Genomic DNA, 14,835 nt, shown 5'->3' on the forward strand with positions numbered 1-14,835 from the left:
GCGCTCGGGGGGAGCGGTGCCTGCCCGGTTTGAAGTATTTCAACTGTGGGAGTGAGCAGCGCGTGGCCGTTTCTGGGGTGCTGCTCCGGGCGCTGTCGTGTGCTTAGTTGTTTCTGGAAGTGTGCATCGGGCCGAGGTATGCAAGCAGGATTCTGGGGAGGCGCACGGGGGCCACGGGATTCACGCAGGGCTCCGGGGGGTAGGCACCAGGATAGGGTGTGAGTTCTGGGATGCCCGCTTCTGCGAGTGTGCACGAAGGGTCATCGAAAGTGCAAACTAGAGCGCAGGGGCCAAGCTTGATTTACGAGGGTGCCCCAGGGTGCTGGGCGTGCCTGCCCAGGCCGGGCTGTGTTGGGGTGAGCGACCGCGATGGGGCCCGCGCGACGCCCGCCTGACCCAAGCTCTGCTCCCCCGACAGTTCGCCCCGAGAGCCGGTTGCCGCGGGCCGAGATGCTCCTCCGGGACCTGGTGCTGCGCCGCGGCTGCTGCTGGCCCTCGCTGCTGCTGCACTGCGCGCTCCACCCGCTCTGGGGCTTCGTCCAGGTGAGCAGGGGCTGCAGGGGCCTGGAGACCTCCAGGGCAAGACCGGTGGCGGTGGGGTGTCACTTTACTCCCCGACCCCCGCTTTCTGCAGCCGCCCTTCTGATTGGTCCTGGGGAGAGTTTAGGTAAAGAAAAGATGCTAGGGGCCTCCCCATGCTCAGGAACTCCATGGGGAGGCTTCAGTTGTGGCCGGAGACCTGCAGGACAGGGCCTTGGACAGGAAGGGCTTAGGCAATGGCTTCTTAATGCAGAAATGTCAGAAAAAGTAACCCTAGAGCCTTTGCACACTTAAAAACAAAAATGATCCCAAGGATATGCATTTTTTTATTTCCAACTGGCAAACTTCAAAGTAGTCTCCTGAAGCTGGACTTCAACACAGGAGAGGCTGCGTTTCTTATAGGGAGTGGAGCTGTGGATGTGGATGGATCGTACAGGGTGGCCCTCGTGGAGAATGTAAGGAAAAACTGTCCGTCTGTAAGGATTGCCTGAGGATGGAGTCCTCACCCTGGGTCCCCTGGCCCCCAGGGCAGAGGCCAGGCGGCCACCAGCTGGAGTTACCTCTGTTAGGGTCAGAGACAGGGTTAGATGGGATGGTCCCCTAGTACCTCCCAGAATGTACGCGGTCCGTGGTACAGTAGAGTGGAGAAGGTGGTACAGTAGGTGGGCTTTGCTGTCAGCTCTGAATTTTGAGCCCCAGCCCTGCCCCTCGCCAGCTGGGCAACTTTAGGTGGGGCACTTAACCTGTCTGATCTTCGGTTTCTTCTTCCTGACTGTGCTGTTACAAGTACTTGATGAGATAAAGCAAGTAAATACTACTTAGGGCAGTGCCCAGACCTCAATAAACACGCAACTCTAGCTGTTGACATTAGCAATAGCGATGCTGCCCTTCTTTCTGGCTGGCCAGGTACTCTGTTGATCACTGTCACCTGTTTGACCTTTTTGAGTTGTTAGTGGTTCAGCAGGTGCTGGAGGATGTTTTTATTGTTTGGGGGGCATTGAAATACCCCACTCTGGGTATTCGCAGCTTCTCATTCTCCAGGTGGCATTTGGGGGGTTGGGGATAATTCAGATGGTTGTCTGAGTAGGGGCGATAGTCCAAAGAAGAAGGGGTGGGCGAGACTGCTTTCCAATCTGCTGTGGTCCATGAGCTGTCCCAAGTTATGGGGCCCTGCTGGGACCAGCTCAGTCAGTCCTGCTTGGATGGTGGCCCAGCGACCACTGGGAAAGGACCAGGGGCTCTGAAGCTGGACCCAGCATGCTGGCTGTGTGGGTGGGTCCACCAGGGTCCACCTCCACCGCAGCACCAGGCCCGTGTTCTGCGCTTGTCTCTGGCTTGCTCGGCCTCGCTCACAGTTGTTTCCCTTTCGGAAGTGGCAGCTTTGTTTAATGTGTGAAGCAGCAGTTATTAAACTCAGCTCTGCCTCCTCAGGATGCGGGATTTTGTCACTTTTAAACACTCGGGCAGTTGGGGACCAGCTTTCCTTGTTCAACTTTTAGTTGAACCTCAGATGTTAAGTTCACTTAGTTTTTATACTTGTTTGCTTACAGTTTTCTAGAAGATTTTTCAGCTTGTGTGGAGAGTTACACAGTGATGTTGTCTGTCTCCCAGACTAGAATTCTGTCGGGTAGAAACAGAAGACCCCCCCCCCCACCACCACCACCAAAAGAAATAGTGTTGGGAAAGCAGCTTGGCTTTTTTAACAATGTCCTTCAGCCAGGCAGTACTCACACGTGTGTGTGTGTTTCAGATGCTGTTACTCAATACAAATCAATTTTTGTGCAAATCAATTAGAAAAGGAATTCTCTAGACAAGTAGAATGGATACAATCTCGGCTGGAGGCTCTGGAAAAATTAATCTACAAATGATAAGGACTGAGAAGCCAAGGAAAGGGGCCTTGGAACGGATGGGTCCAGTTTTTAAGCAAAAGAGCTGAATCCAGGGGCACAGAGGGAGAAGAGGAAACACGGAGGTGCGTGAAGCCGTGTAGTTCCCTATAAGTGGAGGGATTAAAATCTGTCACATCATAGGAGTTTCTCGAATATAGAGAAAGAACTCAGAGCTTTCTGTGCTTTCATGAGTATTTTGCCAGAAGGGTCCCCGGAAGATGTAAGCATTTGGCTGGGTAGGAGAGACACAACCAAGTCCTCTAATTAACAGGATAATTGGTGAAGTGAGAGACCCATGGTCCCCAAAGCAGCAAGTTCCTACCTTGAAATCAGCCCGGAGCCTCTGGCTGCTGCCTAGATGATAAGAAACTTAATCACTGAAGTCAGATGACATTTAAAGTGCCGCCAGCTTCGTGAGGGGGCATCCGCGAGCCTCCCCCTTTCTTTTTAATGTGTCTGCAATTGAGATCTTGAGCTTTTGTGATTTAGGGTTCTTCTAAGTTCACTTCCAGATGAGTCCTTTTTTTTTTTTTTGCAAGCGAAGAGGATGACAGGCTGGCAAATTTATTAGGTGTGACAGGAGTGTGTCTCATCAAGTTACTGTGGTGCTGGCCTGGCTCCATAAAAGATGCCAGAAGCCATCGTCTTTGTGGGTGTCCTCCTACGGCCATCATCAGGGAGACGGCTCGGATCGGAGCCTGTGGGTCTTTATGCTGACAAGGTGCTGCCCCCGGGCCCGAGCAGTGCTGACCTCCCCCCTATGGCCAGTCACTGCAACTTTGCTTATGTATCCAGCAGCACTTACTGGGCACCTACTGTTTGCCAGGCCCTGTGTTAAGTGCAAGGGATCTAGTGGTGCCGGCCCGCATGGCATCGACAGTCTGGCACTGGAGAGATAATTAAACACGTAATTATAGGCAAGATAGCTCAACAGGAGCGAATAGTTTAGAGACGGAACCTGGCAGAAGTGACAGATGCAGTGCTCAGCTGTGACACGGACAAGGAGAAGTCAGGAGTCAGGGGGCGAGTGTGAGTAAAGTATACAGGTGGAGGGAACAGTCCCCGCAGCCGGAGGAGAGAAGGTGAGGCCCCTGTCGTGAGCCACTAACATCGTATCTTGCAGTTTGGACTTGATCCTGGGGGCTATGGGGACTGTCAGAGGTTTTAAGCAAGAGATGACAATCTCAGATTGGCATGTTAGAAATCTCAGCAGGAAAGATGGACTCGGAGAGGGGGGCGAGGCAAGGGTCAAAGAGGCTGGTGGGGGTAGGGTTGCCAAACTGAGCAAATAAAAATACAGGCCATCCAGTTAAATTTAAATTTCAATTAAACCACAAATTTTCTTTAGCACAGTAAGTATATCCCATACAATATCTGGGACATACTTATACTAAAAAGTTGGTGGTTGTTTATCTAAAATTTAACAGGGTGTCCCATATTTTACCTAGCAACCCTATGTGAGAGGCTAGGGCTGCCCAGCCGAGAGATGGTATCCTGGTTTAGGGTGATAATGGGGACAAGTGGATGGGTTCAAGGACTGTTTGGGAGGCAACATCCAATGGACCAGAAAACTGGACAGATTGGCCAGTAGTGTGGACTGGCAGCCATAGAGCACCTTGTCCCCCAGACCACAGTGACAGGTACCAAACCCAGGTGACGGCAGGACCTCCCTGTGCCTCAGGATTCTGGCCCCAGGAGAATACTGCAGAGCAGGGAAGGGGAGGCAGGTGATAGCAAAAGTGGAATAAAAACTCATCCCTGGAAGTAGTGATACCAGCTTTTGCTCTGTGGGTTTTAGGCAAGTCATTGACCTTTCTGGGTCTCTGCTTCTTCTTGGTCAAGTCCAGTTAAGAGAAGGGTTTCTTCTCCTTGCAGGACTCCCTAAGATATAAACCAACCAAGCCAGGTATTGAGACAAACTCCCAGCACTGAGGTTTCCTCTCTACTTGTCTAAGGCAACACCACCAATCCACAGAACCTCAAAGTGGACCCAGATTGGGGGGTGGGCTAGATCCCATGTTTCCACACTGGTGGGCGGATCATCTCCCAACACATCTTTTCACTGAGCACCAACTGAATGCCGGGCCTTGTGCCACTCTGGTCGATTACTTACCCTCACTCCTGCCGTCCCACCGGCTAAGTGGGGATGGTAACACCTGCCCCTCCCGGTTATCGTCGTGGTGAAATGACAGCTGTCTCCCATGGCTGGCACACAGTAGGGCTCAGGGTTCATAACACACAGACTCATCTACCTGCCAGCTTTACTGGGGGGAGCAGGAGGCCAACATTACAAAACAGTAGGAATGATACCCCAAAGAGAGGGGTTACAAGGTGGAGAAGCAGGTGGGTCTAATTTGGGGGTAACGGGGCTCGGGATGGCTTGCCCGAGAAGGCTGTGCCAGGGCTGGGTTTGAAGGATGAATAGAAGCTGGCAAGTGGATAAAGGGTGTGAGTAACCAACTGTCAGTGTCGAGAGGCTTGCGGCCACTGGTTTGCGCCGGACCAAACTCTAGTGAGGGGCTAAGGGGGGCCCGCCTCTCCGGGAGAAGCACAGCCAGCCAGGCTGATACTTTGGTGCTGACGGCTGGTCAGGCAGTGTTGCAGGCTCCCTTTCCAGTGGACCATTGTCCGAGACACCATGGCTTTCTAAACTGCGCCCTCTCCCTCCAGCCTCGAAACTTGGCCCCGGTTTCCCTGCCTACAATTTCATCGCATTAAACTCTCTTATACATCTGTGCCCTTATTTCCTCTCATAAAAATAGGTCATTGTGTTGGGCCAGGTTAACAAACGTGCTGCTCTTGAACTCTCTCGCGTAAACTGCGCTTTGGAGAGTGGGAAAGTAATTGCTTTGGCAATGGCATTCGTTGCTTGAAGTTCACACACGTGGTAGAGTTCAGCAGAGAAGCGATCTCGGAGGCCAGCCGCTGGGAGCACGGAGCTCTCGAGCAACCCCCACAGTCCTAGAAGGTCGGAATGCAGAGGACAGGCTCCATGGTGGTGGGAGAACTGAGGACCACACTGCGGGGGAGGCCCGGGGATTTGCCGCTGACATGCAAGGAGTTAATCATCTCCGTAAAATACTGAGAAAAGGCTCACCCTCTGAGTATGCTCTCCCCAGTAAGAGACAACATTGCCTTCCAGAGTCTGAATTGCAGTCAGTGGTCCTTTAAAAACGCTAAAAGGTGGTGAGCAGGAGCTTCTTGGCCTCACGGATATTGTCAGGGCTGTAAATCAGTTCACCTCCCGCTGTCCTCCCAGCGGCTATTATCCAGCCCATTCACATCTGCCAAATGTGAAGAGCATCCAGCGCTGCAGGCTGTCTCTGCGGGGCCTGGACGCGGGCAGCGAAGGGTCTGCAGGGGCCTTCAAAGGCAGCGGCAGGTGGCTGGTTGCAGGGAAATTGGGGCTGTAAGTTTCTACTCACTCAAGATGACAGCCAGAGAAATTGACCCTGGGCCTTAGGGAGGTGGGGGTGCCCACCGACTTTTCCCTTCATGCCCTTACATCAGCATGCCCCCTGGGACGGGCACAGAGCGCCGGCCTCGTGGATGGACGGCGCTCCGCCTCGGGGAGGGGCGCAGCGCAGGTGGTCGCTCTGCAGCGTCTGTTAGATGCCGTAACGGTACTGCTGGGAAGCTAAACAAAATACTCACGCCTGGCTGCACCTGCAGAAACTCTGATTTAACTGGCCGTGGTGAGGCTCAGATGTGAGTGTGATTTAAAGCTGCCTGGAGATTCTGATGTGGAGTCGGGGTCGGGAACCGCTGGTGGAGCACAACCCACTCCCGCTACTCTTCTTAGTTTACGGGAGAGGAAACTGCCACTGAGTCAAAAAACGCCAGACCAGGATTCAAGAGGCATGGGTTCTGGCCCGTGTGCTTAATATTCATTTGCTCATTTGTTTGTCCCTTCATTCGCCAAATATTTATTGAGAGCCAGGCATTCCCTTAGCCGGGTTATGATAGTGAGAGAAGAGGTAAGAGGCCTGGCCCCTGCCCCATAGATCTCTAGTTCACGGTGTGGATGGGCAGGAGCCAGGGAATCACCCACATTTCTGCCCCACACACTGGAACCTGGGCCTGAAGAGCCTATGAGAAGGAGACCTGACCAGGTCAGGGAGGCCAGAGACACTTCCCTGAGGTGATAGCCAAGCTGAGTCACAGGCTAGCAGGGAAGGGGTGAGAGAACAGTGCGGGCCACTAGAGCAGTACGTGAAAGGGGACAGGTGTGGCCAGGGCCCGGAGACTGGAAGAGGGCACCGAGAGCAGAGCCGAGGGTAAGAGCACAGGGGGGTGAGGTGGGACTGGAGACGCTGTCTGGGGCCTCCTGGCCACGTGATCCTCTGAGCTGTGGGCAGGCATTTGGGGTTTTTTTGAGGGATATAGGTGGTCTGGGCAGGTATGTTTCACACGAGACCCCTCGGGCTCCCTTTGGTCATGAGGGCCACCAGAGCAGCCGCCTGGCTGAGTGAGGGTCCTCCTTCAAGACAGGACTTTGGCCATCCCAGGAAGGCTGTCAGGAGCTGTGGCCAGAGACAAGGTGAAGGCTTAGCCTTGTACGGTTGTAAGAAAGACTGGGGGACCCTGGGGGGAGGCGGGGTGGGGGCGGGGCAAAAAAAAAAGAAAGACTGGTGAATTAGCTGGGTCTGCTTACTGAGGAGTAAAGTCAATATCCTGTCCCCATCTGGGTGGGAGAACCTCGGGCGGCCACTTCTGCTGGGCCTCATCTGCCTGATGGGGTGATGCTAGGAGTTAACCTTCAAGTTCTTGTCTACCTCTCAATACTATTGAAGTCGCTTGTAACAGTGTCATCGCTGGTCCCTGGCAGAGCTGGAAATAAAACCTGTCTCCAAACCTGCCAGGCCAGCCTCCCACATTGTTTTCTCTGAGTCATCCCCACTTCTGTCTGTTCCTCCTGCCGTGGTCGGGGGAAGACCCCCAAGTTGCAGCCTGGCAGACAGTGGGTTGGGAGGGCCCGTTTCGGCTCCCAGTTGCTTCATTGTCTTCTCTATGGCACGTGTGCCCATTCCTGCAGGTGACACATGGTGAGCCCCAGAAGTCTTGCTCCAAGGTGACTGACAGCTGTCAACACATCTGCCAGTGCCGGCCCCCGCCCCCGCTGCCTCCGCCACCCCCGCCCCCGCCGCCTCCCAGACTCCTCTCTGCCCCAGGTAAGTGAAGGCTGGCCTGTTTCCGGTTTCTCTTTGTGTTTTCTGCGCCCAGAGAGGGCCTGCGAGCATGGCAGAGGGCAGCCTTGCTTCCTTTGTAATTTTCCACTGGCCGAGCAGGAGGGAAGCCAAGGCCCAACTTTTCCCTGCAGTCTGCAAAACGCCTTTCCCACAGAATGTTCCTGCGAGATGGAGAAAGATGTTTCTCCATCAGTTAATCAGATAAAAGTCAATCTCCATTTGATGAGCGACTCGGTCTGGCGGGCCCTGGGCCCTGGTCTTCTATATCCCACCCACGCACACAGTTTCATTTTTCGGCTTTAATTCAGGTTTAAGGAGGCAATTAGTGCAGAACCGAAGTGAAGGCTCTGGGAGCAAAGTAATATGGATGCCTTTCAGGCATTGGCAATGAACTCTGCTCTCCACCCCAGCCCCCTCCCGCCCCCTCACTGGTTTGCCTTGATTTCATCTATGAACAATGTGACTTCCTGGTCATTCAAACAAAGGAGGGTTTCTTTAGCCAGAAATGGCCTCAGTCCTGACCTCTACAGTTAAGTTCCCTGCCTACAATTGCTAGTTGATAAGGTCTCCAACAAGAGATTCTGTATTTTGGATTAATCGCTCCTGTTGAGGCCTATAGAATGCCTATGGTCATGTGTGGATCTCCCCCTGTAAACACATCTCCTTCCAGTTATTGGGGCATATTTTAAATAACCTTGATGACGCTTGCTCTCTGGTCAGCTGTGTCCAGGCTCTCTGGGTTCAGGCAGTGATGCAATGTTCTGGGAGGTCTTTGCAGTTCATGGGCATTTCTGCATTTTGTTGACTAGGCCCCTACCTGTCTCCATTCTTACCTGACACCTGTGGCCGGTGCTTCTCAGAGTGTGATCCTCAATATTGTCTGAAGCACTTTTCTTACAAGTGCAGCTTCCAGGGCCCTATTCAAACCCGCCCACTCAAAGTCGTTGGGGTGGGGCTTGGGAAGTAGCATTATAACAAGTGCTGAGGTGGTTCAAATGCAAGTTAACGTGGGGAACCTTGGCCTACCAGGCCCTCTGCTCGGAGCCTCTGTAGGATTCTTCCATCCCAGGATGCTCACCTTCTCTTCTCTCCTGAAGGAATCCTCGAGGTGTCCTCTGGGGCCTGGCCTCAGGCACCTGTCCTTGAAGATCACTCCTCTCCCTTCCTCTAGAATTTCTCCCCCTGGCACTGTTTGGGCTCCAGGCCTGTGCTATTTTCAGGTGTGCCTGTATCTGATGGACCCACACCCCCCAGTTAGAGTCCCTTCAGTTCATCTCGTGCTAACTGAGCTTCTGTGCCAGACACAGAGGTGAGAGACTGGTCATCTGTGATCTCTCGGCTCAAAGGGAAGGTCCTCCTGTCAACAACCTAAAAAGGTGCGCCGGAAATCCTTGAGTAGCTGAGCCACAGTAAGCAGTAACATTGTCCTGGGTCTTAAAGAATACATGGGTTGTACTAGGTTGCTACTGAGGTTGTGGGGGAAGGGCATCCAGGCAGAAGGAACAGCATGGGCAAAGGCTTGGAGGTCTGACTCTGCGAGACTCACCCTGGGAGTCACAAGCCTTTCAGCAGGTTTAAAGGAGCGGTCAAGTGTGGACCGGAAAGGGCCTTGTGTGTGTGGCTGATTAGATCACATTTCATCCTGTGAATCATTGTTTGCCAAATGTCATTCACTATATCCAAATACTTCCTATTATTTGCCCTTTTTTTCCTTAAATAGACTCACTTTTATGTTTATGCAAATTAATTGCCAAAGAAAACTTGACATAACTACTGTCGAAAAACCAGCATCACTTGCATCAATAAAGGTGACCACAAAAATAAATGTAATGAGACCTGGCCAGTGTGGCTTAGTTGGTTGGAGTGTTGTCTTGTGTACTGAAGGGTTGAAGGTTCGATTCCCGGTCAGGGCACGTGTTCGAGTTGTGAGTTCAGTCCCTAGTCGGGTGTGTAGAGGAGGCAGCCGATTGATGCCACCCCCCCAATCAATTAAAAATAAATAAATAAATGTAATGAAAACAAAGCAAGTGACCATGAGGTGTCAGAGCCGTGGTAGCTCCACGCGGAGTTTCTTCTCTATAAAGAAACCAGAAGGTCTGTAAGAGAATCAAAAGGACCTAATTTCTTGTTCTGTGTTTTGCTGTCTTTGAATTCTGGGTCTCTATGCCATCGAAAACCAGCTCCCTTAGCTGCAGGGACAAGTAGCCCATCCCTTAGGAAACTGCTGGGGACAGTGATCAGCCACGAAGGTGTCGAGCAGGGAGATGACGTGATTCTGTAGCTCTGCTTCAGAAAGATCAACTTTTCTGGCAATATGAAGGGCAGACTTGGGATGAGCTACCAGACTGGAGTCAAATGGGGGACTCTTGAGATAATTCAGTCCCCAGACCACCCACTAGGGCCTGAAAGCCAGGCTGGGACTGCAGAGAAGCAGAGGCGGGCAGAGAGTGCCCGGGAGGAGACAGCGGCCTTAGGTGGAGCTTTGGGCCTGTGGGTGTTTCTGGGTGAGAGAGGGCAGGTGTAGTTTGGTCCTATGGCGGGGCTTTTCTAGTTACACGTAGCAGAAACCCATCTTAAAGTGGCTTAAGCATTGCAAAAACTAGGGAGGGAGATGTTAGTTTTTTGGCTCATGTATCAGGATTTTCGAGCAGCAGGTCTCCTGTGATAGTATTGGATTTCTGTCTCTGTCCCACTCTCTTCTGATTTCTCCTGGGCTGCCTTTTCTTTCGGGCTGGCCCAGCCCCTGTGACTCTAGGCTCCAGGATTCCACCAACCTTACAGTTAGCAATCTCCCTACAATCAGAGCTGCTCTTTCCCAAAAGGTCCACTGAAGTCCTGGGGCTGACTTTCATTGGACCTGCATGGGTGACGTGTCCATCCTTGGACAATCATTGTGGCCTATGGGATGGGATATGCTGACTGATCAGGCCTGGACCATGTCACCACCCTTGGAGCTGGGATGCAGGGCTAAAGGTTAAGGGAGTGGTGGCCTCCCACGGTCATGGACATGAACGCTGGGCAGAGAGGACAGCCGATGTCCCCAGAGCCGTGAAGGGCTTGCAGACTAGACCAGTGGCAGAGCATGTGTTCTGTACATTCTCTTAATCTTCCTTGTGCTCGGCCCAGACCCTGCGCACAAGTAGTGATCAATAAAATATCAGACAGAGCTATGAGCACATCTATGACTTCTGCCTGCTCTATAATTGCCAGAAATTAGCCTCCCTCCCAGAGGGCACAGGCTGTGGTGCTGTGGAAGCTCTCTTGTCATTTAGCAGGTGTGCGTGGGGCTCACCAGGTGCTGTGCTGGGAAGTCAGCAGTGAGCGAGGGAGGGGCCGCTCCCGCCCGCATGCAGCTCCCAGTCCCGGGGACTGTCATTGGCAGAAGCGTTTGCAGGAGAGTCCTTTCCTGCCATCTTTCTGGATACCTTGGCTCCAGGCTCATGTCAGCCTTTGCTCCTTTGTTCGTCGATGTGCCTTGAATCCCTACCTCTTACAAGGGCCTCTCTTTCACCTGGAAGCATTAGCCAAGTGCCTGCTCTGAGTCCAGCCCCATGCTGGGGACACTGGAGGCACACAGAGGCATTCGGGGACTTGTCCCCACTGGCAGGGGCTGGGTAATGAAAAGACTGAAAATGCAGCATCTGAGTCTTCATCTTCGAGCCCAGGTGGGAGTGCTAGCCCAGCCACTCCTGTATGTCTAAGAGGGCCGGGTCACGTAGCCTCAGCCTTGTCTCTATGAACCAGGTGTAGGGATTCCACCCACCGCGAGGGGTTGACTTGAGGAATCCGTAAGTGAAAAGTGCTTCTGAAAACTGAACAGGTGTCCATCCGCTGCTGCCAATCGTCCTGTGAAAACCCTTCTGATACACAGCAGCCCAGTGATGAGGGACTGTGGACATCAAACATGGGCCACGTCACTTTGAACATCTCTTGCTTCGTGGGCGGTGTGAGTGCTGAGCTTGTCCTCACTGTCATGATTGATTGGGGCCTTGGGGTATTGGATCTCACTGTCATGATTGATTGGGGCCTTGGGGTATTGGATCCTCATCATTTGCAGGGTTGGGGCTTCTGTCCTGTCATCTTTGAGCCACTTGCCTGGTCTGGGAGGAGGAGGACCTGGAGGCCAGGCCTGGCTCTGGCTCTTACCAGCTGTGTGCTGGTCACTGAACCTCTCTGAGCTTCCGTGTTCTTGTCTGCAAATGAGTGATGAGACACCATCCTCTGAAGGTGGTTGTGAGTACAAAAAATACATGTGAGGGCTAGCCCAGCACTCGGTACAACCCCACTCTCCTGTGAGCATAACCCTTGCTTAAATAAATCTCTTACCCAAGCTGTTCTCTGCTCCCTTCCATAAAATCGGCTGACCCTGCCTTGAGCTTCTCTCTAGACCGAGCACAGTGCCCTGTAAGCACGACTCTTGACCAGATGCTCCTGGACTTGAGCATCTGACATTGTAAGAATTTTAATAGTTGCTGGCTTTCTTTTAAAAGTGATTTTATTTTTTTTTAAGTACTGACTTTCCCTTTCCCAATTCAATAAATGGAATGGTTCCTCTTCCATTTATATGCTTAAATCTAGCAAATAAAAGATTATGGATTTATGTGGACTTTAATTTACTCAACAAACCTTTACATTGATTTATTGAACAAACTTTGCCAAGAATCTGTGCCTGGGCTGCAGAGATGAACTGTCCATAGCCCTGCCCTCAGGGAACCTGAGCCCTGGACTCACACTGGCATCTCCTGAGAGCTTTGAAAATGACTGATGCCCAGGCACAGTCTGATGCCTAGAGGGGGTGATTCTTGTATGAATCAGGGTTGAGACTCTTGGCTACAACCAGAGACACAAGGCAGGAAGGGATCGGTGCCCAAAAAGAGGAAAAGGCGAGGCTCGAGGGAACTTGGGGCCAAGATCTGGTGAGACTTGCACATGAATGAGTGACCTCCGGTATCGCCACGGCTGCTGGGATGTTCCCAGGTGCGGATCCTGCCCTCCAGGACTTGGGAGCCTTGTGAGGAGTCTGGACTCAATGCTGAGCCTGAAACAGGGAAACACATCCATGCACTGCACTCGCTTTCTTATAATTTTTTATTGAGATAAAATTCACCATTTTAACCATTTTAAAGTATGCATTTCAGCAGTTTTTAGTATATTCACAAGGTTGTGTAGCCATCACTACGATCTAATTCCAGATCATTTTTGTCACCACCCCCCCAAAAGAAGCCCTGTACCTCCCAATACAGGCCCCTTGCCCAGTCCCTGGCGACCACTAATCAGCTTCCAGTCCCTGGACTTGCTATTCTGGAATGTAGCATAAACCTGGATATTCCCTGCTAGTCTGGGCTCAGTTTCTTCATCTCCTAGTGGAGAGGAAGCCTCTTTCCTCAGCACTGAGAAGTGGAATCCTGATGGCATGTGTACGGTGGGCCCAGGGCCTAGCACAGGGCAGGTGTTTGGAGGGTGTGACCCCCATAATGGAAGGGATCCGTGGGCAGGGGGGGCTTGAGATCCTGGCTAAAAGGCCTCACCTGTTTCATTGGGATTAAGAGCTGGTTCTGACAGCCCACAGCTCTGGCCTCACGTGGACCTCATTTCATCATAGGGCTGTTGAAAAGGTCAGATTGGTTCGCAGGTGACAGTGTTGAGACTAGTGCTGGCCCAGGATGGTCACCCTGTCAATGTCAGCTATTCATATTATTAAGGAATTCGTCTAGGATGTCCCACTTGTGTCCAGGACAAAGCAGCCCGCCTGACCTATTAAGTTTCTGATCCGATCCCTGAGGACAGTGAGTCCCCAGACACAGCTCACAGCTTGACACGGGGAAAGTACACACTGAGGGTTTGTGTGAATGAATGCATGTGGCCAGATGAAGAAGACAGAAAATAAATTTTCCAAGATAAATGGGGTAGGGAGGAGACTGACATTTTTAAGATCCTGCCATTTGCCAGGGAGCCTCTGGGACCATGTCTGAGTTTGGGCTGCTCTGGAAACAGACACTGAGACAAGAATTCAAGTGCAGGTGGCTATTTGGGGGACGGGGAAAGGGCGGCAGGCAGCAAAGGGGGTGATACCAAGCTAGTTGCCACTGGGGGCGCTGGAAGGAGCCTGGTCCCACTGGAGAGCTCTGGGAAATGGCAGGGCCACTCGCAGCACCTGAGAGTGACTCACCTGAGGGCTGAGGGAGCTGAGGGGGTGTGTGATCGACTCCCCCAGGCAGAGATGCTGCACTGGCATCGGGAAGCTGAGCCAGGGAGCCCAAAAGGACACCAGAAGCACCGGCTACAGGCTGTTCCCTTCTTCCACTGTGATCGCCATGGGTGCCCTCACCCCTGGTCACACCCAGATGGGTCTATACGTCAAACTGGGAGTCCACACCCCTCTTTCCCACTCAGGAAAGCATATTAGTGGTCAAGTGGTTGTTCTTCTATCAGAGGGACACCTGATTTATGTGTTTAAGGAGCAGTAAATCACTCACAGCCATTTGTGCATTCACAAGTATGTGTAGAGCTCTCCATGTGGCCACAGACTGAGGATGACGCAGTGGGTAGGACAGGGTGAACCACAGGGGACGTTCACGGAGGAAGACCAGGGGAACAAGTCTCAGGAGAAGCCTGGGACGTGGAGGTGGGGAAGGGGCTGTGTTCTGGCAGCAGGAGCAGCAGTGACAAAGGACTGGAGGCAATGAGAGCCTGTCTGTCCCAGGCTGAAGCACACAGGAGGCGTGGGGAGCTGAGCCAGAAGGGTGAGGGCACTGCCCAGCCTGACGGCGCACAGGGATCTCGGCCACATTCCCCAGGCGGCAGAGGGTCTGCGTGGAGAGCTCCCATCTGAGCTGCGTTTAGACGGCCCTGGCGGGGGGGGGGGGGGGGGGGAGTGGCAGGAGGCTGACCGCAACAGGGAGAAGGCAGGGGTCCAGGAGAGAGAGCCGTGGCCTGGGCCAGGCAGTGGCAGTGGGCAAGGGGCCTGGGGCTTGAGAGACCACCACTGTCAGGGAGGAGGGAACAGAGAGATGCCCCTGTGGAGACAGTTCATGGAGGGAGTGTGACGGGCTCAGGAGTTTCAGCTTTTGTCACATGGCGTGGGAGGTGCCGCGGGAGGTGCCATTGGACAGCAGGAAAGGCATCAGCTTGTGGGTGTGGAGTTGAGGGCAGAGGCCTGAGTTGGCCCTAAGGATGAGGGGTGGGGGCCTATAGATCACCCAGGGAGAGCGTGGGGA

General features: G+C 52.9%; 1 protein-coding gene across 1 annotated transcript in view; it reads left to right on the forward strand.

Annotated features, from left to right (window-relative positions):
• The first annotated feature begins 450 nt into the window (after positions 1 to 450).
• PRIMA1 (proline rich membrane anchor 1) overlaps positions 451 to 14,835 on the forward strand; it is a 37,124-nt gene continuing 22,739 nt past the window's right edge. Inside the window, exons 1-2 of the mRNA XM_087813825.1 lie at positions 451 to 543; positions 7,465 to 7,600. Coding sequence (XP_087669951.1) covers positions 451 to 543; positions 7,465 to 7,600 — 229 coding nt within the window. The remainder of the gene's footprint in view (positions 544 to 7,464; positions 7,601 to 14,835) is intronic.

This window comes from Miniopterus natalensis, chromosome 1 (assembly GCF_054644295.1).
Source record: "Miniopterus natalensis isolate mMinNat1 chromosome 1, mMinNat1.hap1, whole genome shotgun sequence".
In the NCBI taxonomy this organism is placed as follows: Eukaryota; Metazoa; Chordata; class Mammalia; order Chiroptera; family Miniopteridae; genus Miniopterus; species Miniopterus natalensis.